Raw genomic sequence first — 12,522 nt, forward strand, 5'->3', positions numbered from 1 at the left:
TCTGCATCAGACTCCCTGCATGGAGCCTGCTTCTCCCTCTGCCTATGTGTCTGCCTCTTTTGCTCTTTGTCTCTCATAAATAAATAAATAAAATCTTAAAAAAAAAAAACCTGAGAAACTGCCACTTCCCAGCAACCATAGTATCAAGATTTCTAACATGTAAATGGTTTTTCTTTGCAGCCAGCAGATGGCAGTAGTGATAGCTCTGGTCTCTATAGAGAACTTTTGTAAAAATAACAAAAGGGAAAGTTTAATCCCAAACCTCATTTCCTCTTATGCTCACCCCACTCTGCTGTAATCTTTCGGTTGCTTTCTATTATTGTTGTGAGCAGTGTATGCAAATATTGCAGAACAATTTTTGTCTTAGGCCATGCAGAATGAAATTTGAGGAAATCTGATTTACAAAGCAAAATACTCCAAAATTTTGCTAAGAAGCCTTGAGGAGTTTTTTATTGCCTGAGATTCCTATCTTTCTAGAGAGGAGCAGTTCATTCATAGATACAGAACTTGGATTAAAATTCTAATTAGGGGTGCCTGGGTGGCTTGGTTGGTTGTGTCTGCTTTCTGCTCAGGTCACGATCCCAGAGTTCTGGGATCAAGCCCCACATCGGGACTCCCTGCTCAGCAGTGAGCCGGCTTCTCCCTCCCTCTGCCTGCTGTTCCACCTGCTTGTGCTCTCTCTCTGTCAAATAAAATAAAAAACTCTAAAAATTAGGGCGCCTGGGTGCTTAGTGGTTGAGCGGCTGCCCAGGGTCCTGGGATCAAGTCCCACATTGGGCTCCCTGCAGGGAGCCTGGTTCTCCCTCTGCCTGTGTCTCTGCCTCTCTCTCTCTCCCTGTCTCTCATGAATAAATAAATAAAAATCTTTTTTTAAAAAAAATTATTCATGAAACAGAGAGAGAGGCAGAGACACAGGCAGAGGGAGAAGCAGGTTCCATGCAGGGAACCCAACATGGGACTGGATCCCGGGTCTCTAGGATCACGCCCTCGGCCAAAGATGGCGCTAAACCGGTGAGCCACCCGGGCTGCCCAATAAAAATCTTTAAGGAAAAAAAAAAAAAGATTTTATTTTTAAGTAATCTTTACACTCAACGTGAGGCTCAAACCTACAAGGCCAAGAGTCACACACTTCATCAACTGAGCCAGCCAGATGCCCCACAGATTGCCTAAAACTTTAAAAGCTTGTTAAATCTACAAATCTCTGACTTCTTGAAGGTAAAGTGCTAAGAGAAACTCTGGGCAACTTTGTTGAAAGACCTAACTAAATACAGTAGTGTGTGAGATGTTGGATCTCTGTTCTGGAAGGAGCCTCAGGAGTCTACCATTTGAGCTTGGGATGAGGCCCCAAGGACCATGTGGCCATTTGACCTACCATTGAGTAGGTCACCATTTGACCTACCACTGAGTATTTGCACCTTCTACACACATGAAGTGAATGATAGGGAGCCCTCCCACCTGCCTTCAGACTCATTTCTATTATAGTCTGGGTGAGGGAACACAAGTGGGAAATTTCATAATTTGCTCTTTAAAGCCTCAGGTAGGTCTCTCTCCCTTCATGTCTATCATTGTGCGAGTATGTCTTGTTGGGCAATTCTATTGTTTAAAAAAAATGTGTAATATTTTGTACCTGGTCCCTAAATATAAACCAATTACTTGACTGGGGAAAAAATGTGATCTGTATTGTACTTCAAAGGCAGTTTTAGTAATTTTTTATTATATTTTAAAAGATATCTATATCTTTTATTTTTAAAAAAGTAAAAAAGACTTTATTTATTTGAGACAGAAAGCATGTGCACAGTACGGGGCAGGGGAGACAGAGGGAGAGGGAGCGGACTCCTCCCTCGGTAAGCACAGGGCCCGATGCAGGGCTCTATCCCAAGACCCAGAGAGCATGACCTGAGACAAGCTGAAGGAAGATAATTCACCAACTAAGCCACTCAGGTGCCCCTCAGTAATCTTTTTAATATGTGATGTTAGTCTCACACTAACCTTAGAACTTAAAATCGTTTCCACCCCAATAAGATTCAGTCAACTCCACTGTCTCCACAGAGTTTATTATGATGCCTTTTCATTGTTTTGTCTAGAGTGTTATATTTAAGTATTCTTTTTGGTCTGTGTTAAGTAATTATAAACAAATATTCCTAATAATATCCAATCATAAAACCTAACACTGATATAATGTTCAATTCATCTGGAATTTATTAGGCATCTATATGTGCAGCTTTGCAGAATTCACATGGTTGAAAAAGAAGAGGCAGTGCAGTAGGTGACAGGATTCAGGTTCTAATACCAACTTTCTCAATGTTTGGCCACTTTGTGATTTGAGGACAAGTCCCTTTGCTCTAGGCCTTGACTTCCTAGACATCTGAATTTTTATGATTCTTGGTATATGACAAGGTCTTTGCTCTCAAGTTTAAAAAGCATTCCAGATGAGGGGTGGCTGAGTGGCTCAGTCAGTTAAGCGTCAGATTCTTGGTTTTGGCTTAGGTCATGATCTCAGGGTCATGAGTTGGAACTCCAAGTGGGTCTCTGCATCCAGTGGGGAGTCTGCTTGGGATCCTTTCCCTCTGCCTTTGCTCCTCCCCTTCTCTCTTTCTCTCTCAAACACACACACACACACACACACACACACACACACACACACACACACCTCTAAAAAAAAAGGCATTCACGACAATATAATTGCTAGAGTAAAAATAAGACCCAAAACAAGGTACATATTAGGAAGAAGGAAGAAATTGGCTATATAAGGTCCTGATATCTGATGAACAAGCTCTGTATTTAATATACAATAATGTATATACAATTCTAATGACATTTTAAGTGCAGATAAAATGTGGTTTTATAAAATATATTGCTTTCTTATCTTCTTTTCATACTTAATAGTTTCCTTAATGACTCGGCCATAATGTCTCCAATTTTCTTCTGTAACACAATGAACTTCCATTGTGGGTATGGTGGTTGGCACTACACTATGGTGGCTCAAAACTGCTGAGCTTTCTTATTACTAAATCTAGTTTTTGTGCTTTCGGGGGCCTCATTTCATGCCAACAGATTGTCCTGTCTTGGTAAGTGGGCTTGGAAACCAGATACTGTTCCTGTAAAGTTTCATGTTAAACACCAATACACAGAAGTGAAACAACCAGTTGTTCTCAAGGGAATTCTGTTGCATGAAAAAAAATCTCAATGGTTACATTGTATAGTTCACATATACTATGTCCTTGAAATGACAAAATTACAATGATATGGAGAACAGGTTAGTAGTTGCTAGGGGTTGGGGAGTGAAGTGTCTGTGACTGTAAAAGGATAGCAGGAGGGATCCTTAAGATTGTTCTATATAGTGCCAGGTGGCGGTCACATGAATCTAAACATGGTAAGATTGCCGAGAACTAAATACACAAGGGAGTGCATGTAAAACTGGTGAATCTGAGGAGTAAATCATATCAATGTCAATTTCCTTGGATTTGATATTGAACAGTATGCATAAATGTCACTACTGGGAGAAACTAGGGGAAGAGTATACGGGATCACGGTATTTAGGTCACTCTGCAATTATCTCAAAAACTTTAAAAAAATCAATACATAGGATTTGAAGAACATTCTTAGAAAGTGCTGTAAACACACGGCCTTTGTGATATATTTTGGGTGCTCGAAGAATTTATACTTTGACGATTCTAAAAAGAAGAAATCTCAAATAGCTGGATTCTAGATACATGAGACAGTGCTCGTGTTGTAGCTTCCTAACAGAAGTGTACCTGTTTAAGGGCAAGTCTTTTATTCACTGTATTTTGCTCAAGGCTTAAAAATTTTTTTTTTAATTTTTATTTGGTTATTTTGTTATTTTATTTTTTTAAAGATTTTATTTATTTTTTCATGAAATACACAGAGAGAGGGAGAGAGAGGCAGACACAGGCAGAGGGAGAAGCAGGCTCCACGCAGGGAGCCTGATGTGGGACTCAATCCCGGGTCTCCAGGATCATGCCCTGGGCGGAAGGCAGACACTAAACCGCTGAGCCACCCAGAGATCCCCCCAATTTTTTTTTAATATTTGAAAAACGATTTTAAAATGATAATTGGCCAGAAAACCCTTTGTGGGGAAGGTGCTGCTTGGGGGGCATAATGGAACCTTATATGTGCAAACCCGAAGATGCTATGGCTGACAGCAGCTGCAACTATTAGGGTTTTTTTGGAGATACGTAAAATCCTTTAAAACAGTGACTGTCAAACTTCCTTTCTGCATAAAAAACACTAATCTCTTGGGATCTTGAAAGGGACCATTAGGGGCAGCCCGGGTGGCTCAGCGGTCTCGCGCCGCCTTCAGTCCAGGGCGTGATCCTGGAGACCCGGGATCGAGTCCCGCGTCGGGCTCCCTGCGTGGAGCCTGCTTCTGCATTTCTCTCTCTCTCTCTGTCTCTCATGAATAAATAAATAAAATCTTAAAAAAAAAAAAAAGGACCATTAGGAAATAATTAGTTCGACTTTGACATCAGCCCAAGTGCGGAAGCAGAGATTGAGACCACGGGGTGACTGACTCCCTCAAACAGCAGTCGCTCTCCCCGTCTCTTAGGGGGTGAGCTAGAAAAGCGCTGGACAACACCGGCCTTAGAAACTGGGCGTCCCCTCTTTCCAAGCACTGCCCCCCCCCACCCCACCCCCACCCCCACCCCCCGGTGGTTGTAGTTGCTGGAAGAGGAAGCCTTTCAAAAGACCGCAGCGCTTAGCTCAGAGCCTGGCTTGCAGGACTAGCCCGGGGAAGTTTGCGCAAGCGCGGGACGGAGGAGGCTTGTCCCCTCCGCGCTGCCGTAGCGGCGAGGTGGCTCGTCCCCTCACCCCCACCCCCGCCCCCACCCCCTTCCACGTCAGCCGAGGACTGTGCGGAGCCGCGGCTGCCGCCGCCGCGGGCCGGAGCCGGTGCGGACGGTCCCAGCGTCGCCGTAGCTGCCGCCCCTTGGAGCCAGGTGATGAGCCGAAGGCCCCCAGGCCCGGGGGGCGTGCTGGGCTGGGCCGCGTCGGAGGAGCGGGCTGTCCTCCGGGAAGATGCGGAAGGGGAGTGACTAGGCCGCTGGCGTCCGGGCCCGGCGGGGTGGAGCGGGGGGCTGGGAAGCCCGGGCCGGGGGCCCTTCCCGGGTCGCTGATGCCCCCGGGCCGGCCCCCGGGCGCGTCCACCCATCGACGTAAGGGCAGGTAGGAAGGTGCACGGCGTCTCCGCGGGGGCACCTCTGAGGAAAAGATCATTGTTCTGTCAGATGGTTGGCTGGGAGGCTGGCCAGCGCGTCTTTCTTTTCTTTTCTTTTCTTTTTTGTTTCATTTATTTATTTTATTTAAATTTATTTATTTATTTATTTATTTATTTATTTATAGCATGTCTTTTATTATATTCGGCGTTATTTTTATGGGACACAATAGAAATTGGCCCTACCCTTCGGATACTTTAAAACTCCTTAGCCAGACTGAGTGAACTTTAGACCGTCAAGATCACGATAGTTAACCGCTCGTGTGTGTGTTTTAAATGTATTTATTCATGAGAGACACAGAGACAGACACAGGCAGAGGGAGAAGCAGGCTCCACGCAGGGCGCCCGACGTGGGACTCGATCCTGGGTCCTCAGGGTCACGCCCCAGGCCGGAGGCAGGCGCCAAGCCGCTGGGCCACCCAGGGATCCCCGTGTTTTGTTTTTGTTTTTGTTTTTGTTTTTGTTTTTTACTTGTAATGATAATCCTCGTATTTTCCTTTTCCTAGATTTACCTGCATCTGTCATCCTTCAGTCTCGCATCGAGGTTCGCTTATATCCGGAAACCATGACGGCCGCCGAGAACGTGTGCTATACGTTAATTAACGTGCCCATGGATTCAGAACCACCGTCTGAAATTAGCTTAAAAAATGACCTAGGTAAACGCTGATAATATTTTGAAAATTAAGTGGAGGGAAAAAAAATGAGAATAAGGAGCTCGTTTCCATTCCAAGTTTTCTTTGTAATTAGAAATACTTAATTTTTTTTAAAGGTTTTATTTATTCATAGAGATGCAGAGAGAGAGAGAGAGAGGCAGAGACACAGGCAGAGGGAGAAGCAGGCTCCATGCAGGGAGCCTGACGTGGGACTCGATCCAGGGTCTCCAGATCACGCCCTGGGCTGAAGGCGGCACTAAACCGCTGCGCCACCGGGGCTGCCCAGAAATACTTAATTTTTGTCTAACTACTTTGTTTTCTAGGATCTCTTCCTCAGAACTTTGATCTTATGACAAATGAAGACTTGTTACATTTAGACTTGCAGTGTTGATTTTTTTTTTTTTGAAAACAAAACGTCTCAGTTTAGTTTACTAAAGCTAAATAAATAGTTGTTAGACATTCCTCAAAGTAACACAATGGCTTGTGTAGTTTAATATACGCTTAAGTGTAGCTGACAGTTTTCTGTAGGTAACAGGTTGAGAATGGGTGTTTGAACGTCTCAGTTCCTTTGTGCATTTAACTTCGTGTTACTTAGCTCGTAAAACCAAAAAAACTATGTTCTTTGGGTTTGCCACCTATTGAACTAATGAAGTCAACCTTGGAATATACGTGTGTTTTCCAGCACAGTTTAAACCTTTCAAGCATTGAGGTTTCAAAAGCTTCAAGCTTTTAAAAAGCATTTATACAAAAAGAAAACATATATTTCTGGACTTTTTTTATTTGGTTATTTGACAGAGAGCATAAGTAGACAGAGTGGCAGGGAGAGGGAGAAGTACACTCCTCGCTGAGCAGAGAGCCCAATGCGGGCCTTGATCCCAGGACTCTGGGATCAACACCCAAGTCAAAAGCAGACACTTTTAAGTAAGTGACTAAGCCACTCATGCACCCCACTATTTTTGGATTTCATTTTATTTATTTTATTTTAAGAATTTATTTATTCATTCATGAGAGACAGAGAGAGAGGCAGAGACACAGGCAGAGGGAGAAGCAGGCTCCATGCAGGGAGCCCGACGCGGGACTCGATCCCAGGACTCCAGTACCACGCCCTGGGCCAAAGGCAGGGGCTAAACCGCTGAGCCACCCAGGAATTCCCTATTTCTGGATTTTAAAAGTGTATACTCTGTCTTTTTTAAAGTGATTCTGTCAAAAGCATTTTTCAAAATAATGCACGTTCCAAAAAAAATGATTCTTGTTTCATTGGAGTACTAAAAATAAGTTAAACTGGTTGGTAACTACTGTTTAAAACAGAATAAAATGAAAATTATGCTTCCCATCTTGAAAATATTTTTTAGAAGATAGTTTGCAATTTGAAAGACCCTATTTTACTTCCCTATTCCCACCCCTTAATCAGCAGTAACGGAATACCTCCTGATTATAGGCTACTTAATATTATGTTTCTGTTGAGATCCGTTTTTATTTTTTATTTATTTATTTATTTTTTATAAGATTTTATTTATTCATGAGAGACACACACACACACAGAGAGAGAGAGGCAGACACAGGCAGAGGAAGAAGCAGGCTCCATGCAGGGAGCCTGATGTGGGACTCGATCCTGGGCCTCCAGGATCACGCCTTGGTCTGAAGGCGGGCACTAAGCCTCTAAGCCACCCAGGGATTCCCCGAGATCCATTTTTAAAGAAGGAAAAAGAAATCCTCCTTTATGGCATTTAAGCCCATACCTCCTTATATACAAAAGCCATATATAGTACTTTTTTCCCCCATATTTATGTAAGATAGTAGAATGCAATGTACATTAATGAATAGACTTTCATTATTATTTTTTTCTTATAATTTGAAAGTTTTTGGTGTACCTGGCTGGCTCAGTGGATAGAGCATCTCAGGATCTTGAGTTTAAGCCCCATGTTGGGTATAAAGCTTACTTTTTTTTTTTTTTAATTTTTATTTATTTATGATAGTCACACACACACACACAGAGAGAGAGAGACATAGGCAGAGGGAGAAGCAGGCTCCTGTGCACCGGGAGCACAACGTGGGATTCGATCCCGGGTCTCCAGGACCAGGTCCCGGGCCAAAGGCAGGCGCTAAACCGCTGCGCCACCCAGGGATCCCGTATAAAGCTTACTTAAAAAAAGTTTTCACTTTTAGATCCCAAAATACTTAAGGTAACCCCTGTGACAATAAAGAACAAAACCTGTCCATTGTAATAATACCTTTTCTTTAAATTGTGGCTGCCTTAGCTATCCTCCCCCACCAAGAAATAAATAAGTAGTCTCAATTTTTTTTTTTTAAGATTTTATTTATTTATTCATGAGACACACACACACACACACACACAGAGGCAGAGACACAGGCAGAGGGAGAAAAGCAGGCTCCACTCAGGGAGCCCGACGCGGGACCCGATCCCAGATCTCCGGGGTCACGCCCTGGGCTGAAGGCGATGCTAAACCACTGAGCCACCCGGCTGCCCACAAGTCTCAAATTTTATGTGTATTTTTTTTTACTGTATCTCAAAAGAGTTGAGATGAGAAAAAAATTAGAAGTAGTGTCCAATTTAAGTAACATTTTTTAGTTTGGTGAAATACTGAGTTATTTTACTTAAACTTTTAGCCACTGGACATGAGTTCTGATAAATATACATTAACCAGAGTAGGAAGTACTTGATATATTTTGGTGAACTGAATTAATATTTGAAATTTTCCATATTTTTGTAATGTTCATGGAGGAAAAGAAGTTTTGAAAATTTTGAAGATGTAGGAAAACGCATTTTTCACCTTATTTTGAATTGTTGGAATAAATGGAAATTGAAGTTAAGAGGGCTTGGATTATAAATGATACAGATTTTTTTATAAGTTTTCTATGAATTTTTAACATTTAGTTACAAGTGGAGCTATATCCTCTTAGAATTTGCTAATTTTTTTTTTTTTAAGATTTTATTTATTTATTCATAATAGTCACACAGAGAGAGAGAGGCAGAGACACAGGCAGAGGGAGAAGCAGGCTCCATGCAGGGAGCCCGACGTGGGATTTGATCCCGGGTCTCCAGGATGGCGCCCTGGGCCAAAGGCAGGCGCCAAACCGCTGCGCCACCCAGGGATCCCAGAATTTGCTAATTTGGAAAAAGTAGTCAAATGCTGGAATAAAAGAAGATATCAGCATTGTAGTGATACAGTTTTATGCTTTTTGGACTTTGTGTCCCTTACACTATCAAACAGATTAGGAAAAAAAAAACACAATTTTTTTATATTCAGAAAGGAAGCTCAGGACAAAGATAAAATCTCTTTAGGCTCAGCAAATAACTTTAGCCACTTAAAACTTTCCCCAATTTGTCTTATAGTTCTTGCTATTAGCTACTGTCACCTTTCCTGAGGCTTTGTTTTTATATCTTCTTAGAGTTAAAAACTGAAGGTTTGCACAGATTGATAACTTCATCATTTTATGGTTGGTTGTTTCTTGATTTGATATGGCAATACCAACTTTTTTTTTCATATGTGGCAGGAGATACATAATCCTTGAAACAGGGAGAGATGCATGAGAAGGTGTTACTTTTTTTTTTTTTAATTTTTTTTATTTATTTATGATAGTCACAGAGAGAGAGAGAGAGAGAGAGGCAGAGACACAGGCAGAGGGAGAAGCAGGCTCCATGCACCAGGAGCCCGACGTGGGATTCGATCCCGGGTCTCCAGGATCGCGCCCTGGGCCAAAGGCAGGCGCCAAACCGCTGCGCCATCCAGGGATCCCAGGTGTTACGTTTTAAACAAATATGTTGACCCTTGTGGCATAAATTGGGCAAGAACCCTTACTGTATTCTCAGTTGAACACAAATTGAGAACCTGAGGATATTCTTTATTCTGCAACATGTAAAAATATCATGTCAAGCTAGTAATAGATAAATAGCCTTCAGGGGCTAGAAAGAAATTTTGATTTAGCTATTATAATTCTTCCAAAGCTTAAATCCTTTCTGTAACTCTACCAGCTGGTTGTTCACAGTCTCTTATCTCTGGCAACAACAAGGAACTGTCATTTGATGGCCACTTAGCCCTAATGGTTGGAAATGTATTCCTAGTTCTATTCTTTTGCTCATGATAACCTTAAGATTTTTTTTTAAGATTTTATTTATTTATTCATGAGAGACACACAGAGAAATGCAGAGACACAGGCAGAGGGAGAAGCAGGCTCCCTCTGGAGAACCTGACATGGGACTTGATCCCAGACCCCAGGATCACACCCTTGCCCAAGGCAGACACTCAAACACTGAGCCACCTGGGTGTCCCTAACCCTAAGATTATTTAAAACTTCGTCATCCCTCTTTGTCCTCCACTCTCCTAGATACTTGTTTATTTCTGTGATGTAAGCCATTGTAGTGGTGTGCTTGCCTCTTAATGTTCCTGCCTTTGAATTTTGGATACAAAATGTTTTTTACCATAAATTCTTCAGTATGCAGTGATAGTGATGAGATTAGAGATTGTTTTGCATAAAATAGTTTATGGTGTAAATTGCTTTAAGCTTAGTAACAAAAAGCTAGTATCATGAGTGTGTCATCCTTAATTCTAAATAATGGTTACTCATCTAGTACATTTTATTTTCTTCCATTTTTTAGGCGATTTCTTGAAAAAGGATCTGAAGTTTTGTAATCTGTAGAAACATCATGAGATTTTGGAATTAATGTATTAGTCCCTAGCCTTTTTGAGTTCGAAGATCTAATGTTAAAAAAAAAAAAAATGTCCCTGATCCTTCTCTTGCCCTCATAATAGTGGTTATCACTTTGATTAATGAAATGCACAACTAAATAAAAGCTACATTGAATTCAGAAGCATTCACTCTAACAGCATCTATTTACACTTTGAAAAACAGTTACAGGGGCACCTGGGTGGCTTAGTGGTTGAGCATCTGCCTTTGGCTCAGGTCATGATCCTGGGGTCCTGGGACCGAGTCCTGCATCAGGCTCCCTGCAGGGAGCTTGCTTCTCCTTCTGCTTATGTCTCCTCTCTCTCTGTGTTTCACATGAATAAACAAAATCTTTAAAAAAGGGCAGCCTGGGTGGCTCAGCGGTTTAGTGCCACCTTCAGCCCAGGCCGTGATCCTGGAGACCTGGGATTGAGTCCCATGTCAGGCTCCCTGCATGGAGCCTGCTTCTCCCTCTGCCAATGTCTCTGCCTCTCTTCCTCTGTGTGTCTCTCATGAATAAATAAATAAAATCTTAAAAAAAAAAACTTAAAAAAAAGTTATATATTTGTTTGAGACGTGCATTATTTGGTATATCTATAGATGTGGTGGCTTCTGCATTGATTCCTTGGGTTAGGGACCAGAGATCTCATCCAGTTTCTTTATATTCTGTATTAAGTATCATGAGGTTCAGAGAGATAAATGCCTTCTGTAAAGTCATTCAGCTTGTTTGTGGCAGCTAGGTCGAAAACCCTTATGACTTTGTTTAGTGCCTTTATTATCATTACTGTGGATACAGTGAGAAAATGTTTTATTCTGTTAATTGTAAAATTTTCTGAGGAATTTTCCTTTGAAAAATTTTTTTTTTTTAAATCAGAAAAAGGAGATGTGAAGTCAAAGACTGAAGCTTTGAAGAAAGTGATCATTATGATTCTGAATGGTGAAAAGCTTCCTGGACTTCTGATGACCATCATTCGTTTTGTGCTACCTCTTCAGGATCATACCATCAAAAAATTACTTCTGGTATTTTGGGAAATTGTTCCTAAAACAACTCCAGATGGGAGACTTTTACATGAAATGATCCTTGTATGTGATGCATACAGAAAGGTAAACTAAACCATGGTTATTTCTGAATATTGCCTTGATTTTAATTGTAAAATTGGTGGAATGGGAGTTCTCTTGATTTTTAAAATTAAATCTTGAGTAAGGTCTAAGTTATCAATAATTGGAACTGCAGTTGTAGAGATTTATTGTAAAAAGTTTTATTGTTACTTTCTTTGGATATTTTCAATACATTTTTATGTTACTAATAAAAAACACATAGAATATGAGACATTGATGTGATAGGTGAAAATTGATTTGACAGGAATATGAAGGAAATTGTCAGATAATCTAGATTATTTTCCTTGAACCTACTTATTTTATCCATAGGAAATTTTGCTCTTAAAAATCCTGTGTAGTTTCATAAAAGGCTGTAACTCAACATTTCATATTTAACTTTTATCAGGATCTTCAGCATCCTAATGAATTTATTCGAGGATCTACTCTTCGTTTTCTTTGCAAATTGAAAGAAGCAGAATTGCTAGAACCTTTAATGCCAGCTATCCGTGCTTGTTTGGAGCACCGACATAGCTACGTTAGAAGAAATGCTGTTTTGGCCATCTATACAATCTATAGGTAAATGAAGGTACTCTTGTGGCTTACTTTTGTGAGGATTGTTTAGTCTAGAGGTTCCATAGCATTTCCTTACAGATTATACATACTCGTAGATAACTTTTTCTTTGACCTTAACAATATTTTTTTCTTTTTTTTTATTTATTTTTATTTTCTTCTTATTATCGTTATGTTGTCAACATTGAAAAGATCTGACAATACTGGGTCCTAGTTTCTGCATAACAACAATATGCTGAAATTGACAGTAGCTCCCTTAAATAAGTTGTACACTTTCCAGTT

The 12,522-nt window shown here is 41.0% G+C and overlaps 1 protein-coding gene across 2 annotated transcripts in view; it reads left to right on the forward strand.

The window, feature by feature from the left end:
- Window positions 1-4,847: 4,847 nt before the first annotated feature.
- COPB1 (COPI coat complex subunit beta 1) overlaps window positions 4,848-12,522 on the forward strand; it is a 38,897-nt gene continuing 31,222 nt past the window's right edge. Inside the window, exons 1-4 of one of the 2 annotated variants that reach the window (XM_055317955.1) lie at window positions 4,848-4,958; window positions 5,740-5,889; window positions 11,447-11,676; window positions 12,077-12,246. In XM_055317955.1, the coding sequence (XP_055173930.1) occupies window positions 5,799-5,889; window positions 11,447-11,676; window positions 12,077-12,246 (491 nt within the window). In that variant the 5' untranslated portion in view covers window positions 4,848-4,958; window positions 5,740-5,798. Of the gene's footprint in view, window positions 4,959-5,017; window positions 5,185-5,739; window positions 5,890-11,446; window positions 11,677-12,076; window positions 12,247-12,522 lie in introns of those variants that run through there. The other variant, XM_055317956.1, reaches the window with a different exon arrangement.

The sequence above is a fragment of the Nyctereutes procyonoides genome, unplaced genomic scaffold (genome assembly GCF_905146905.1).
Source record: "Nyctereutes procyonoides isolate TBG_1078 unplaced genomic scaffold, NYPRO_anot_genome, whole genome shotgun sequence".
NCBI lineage: Eukaryota > Metazoa > Chordata > Mammalia > Carnivora > Canidae > Nyctereutes > Nyctereutes procyonoides.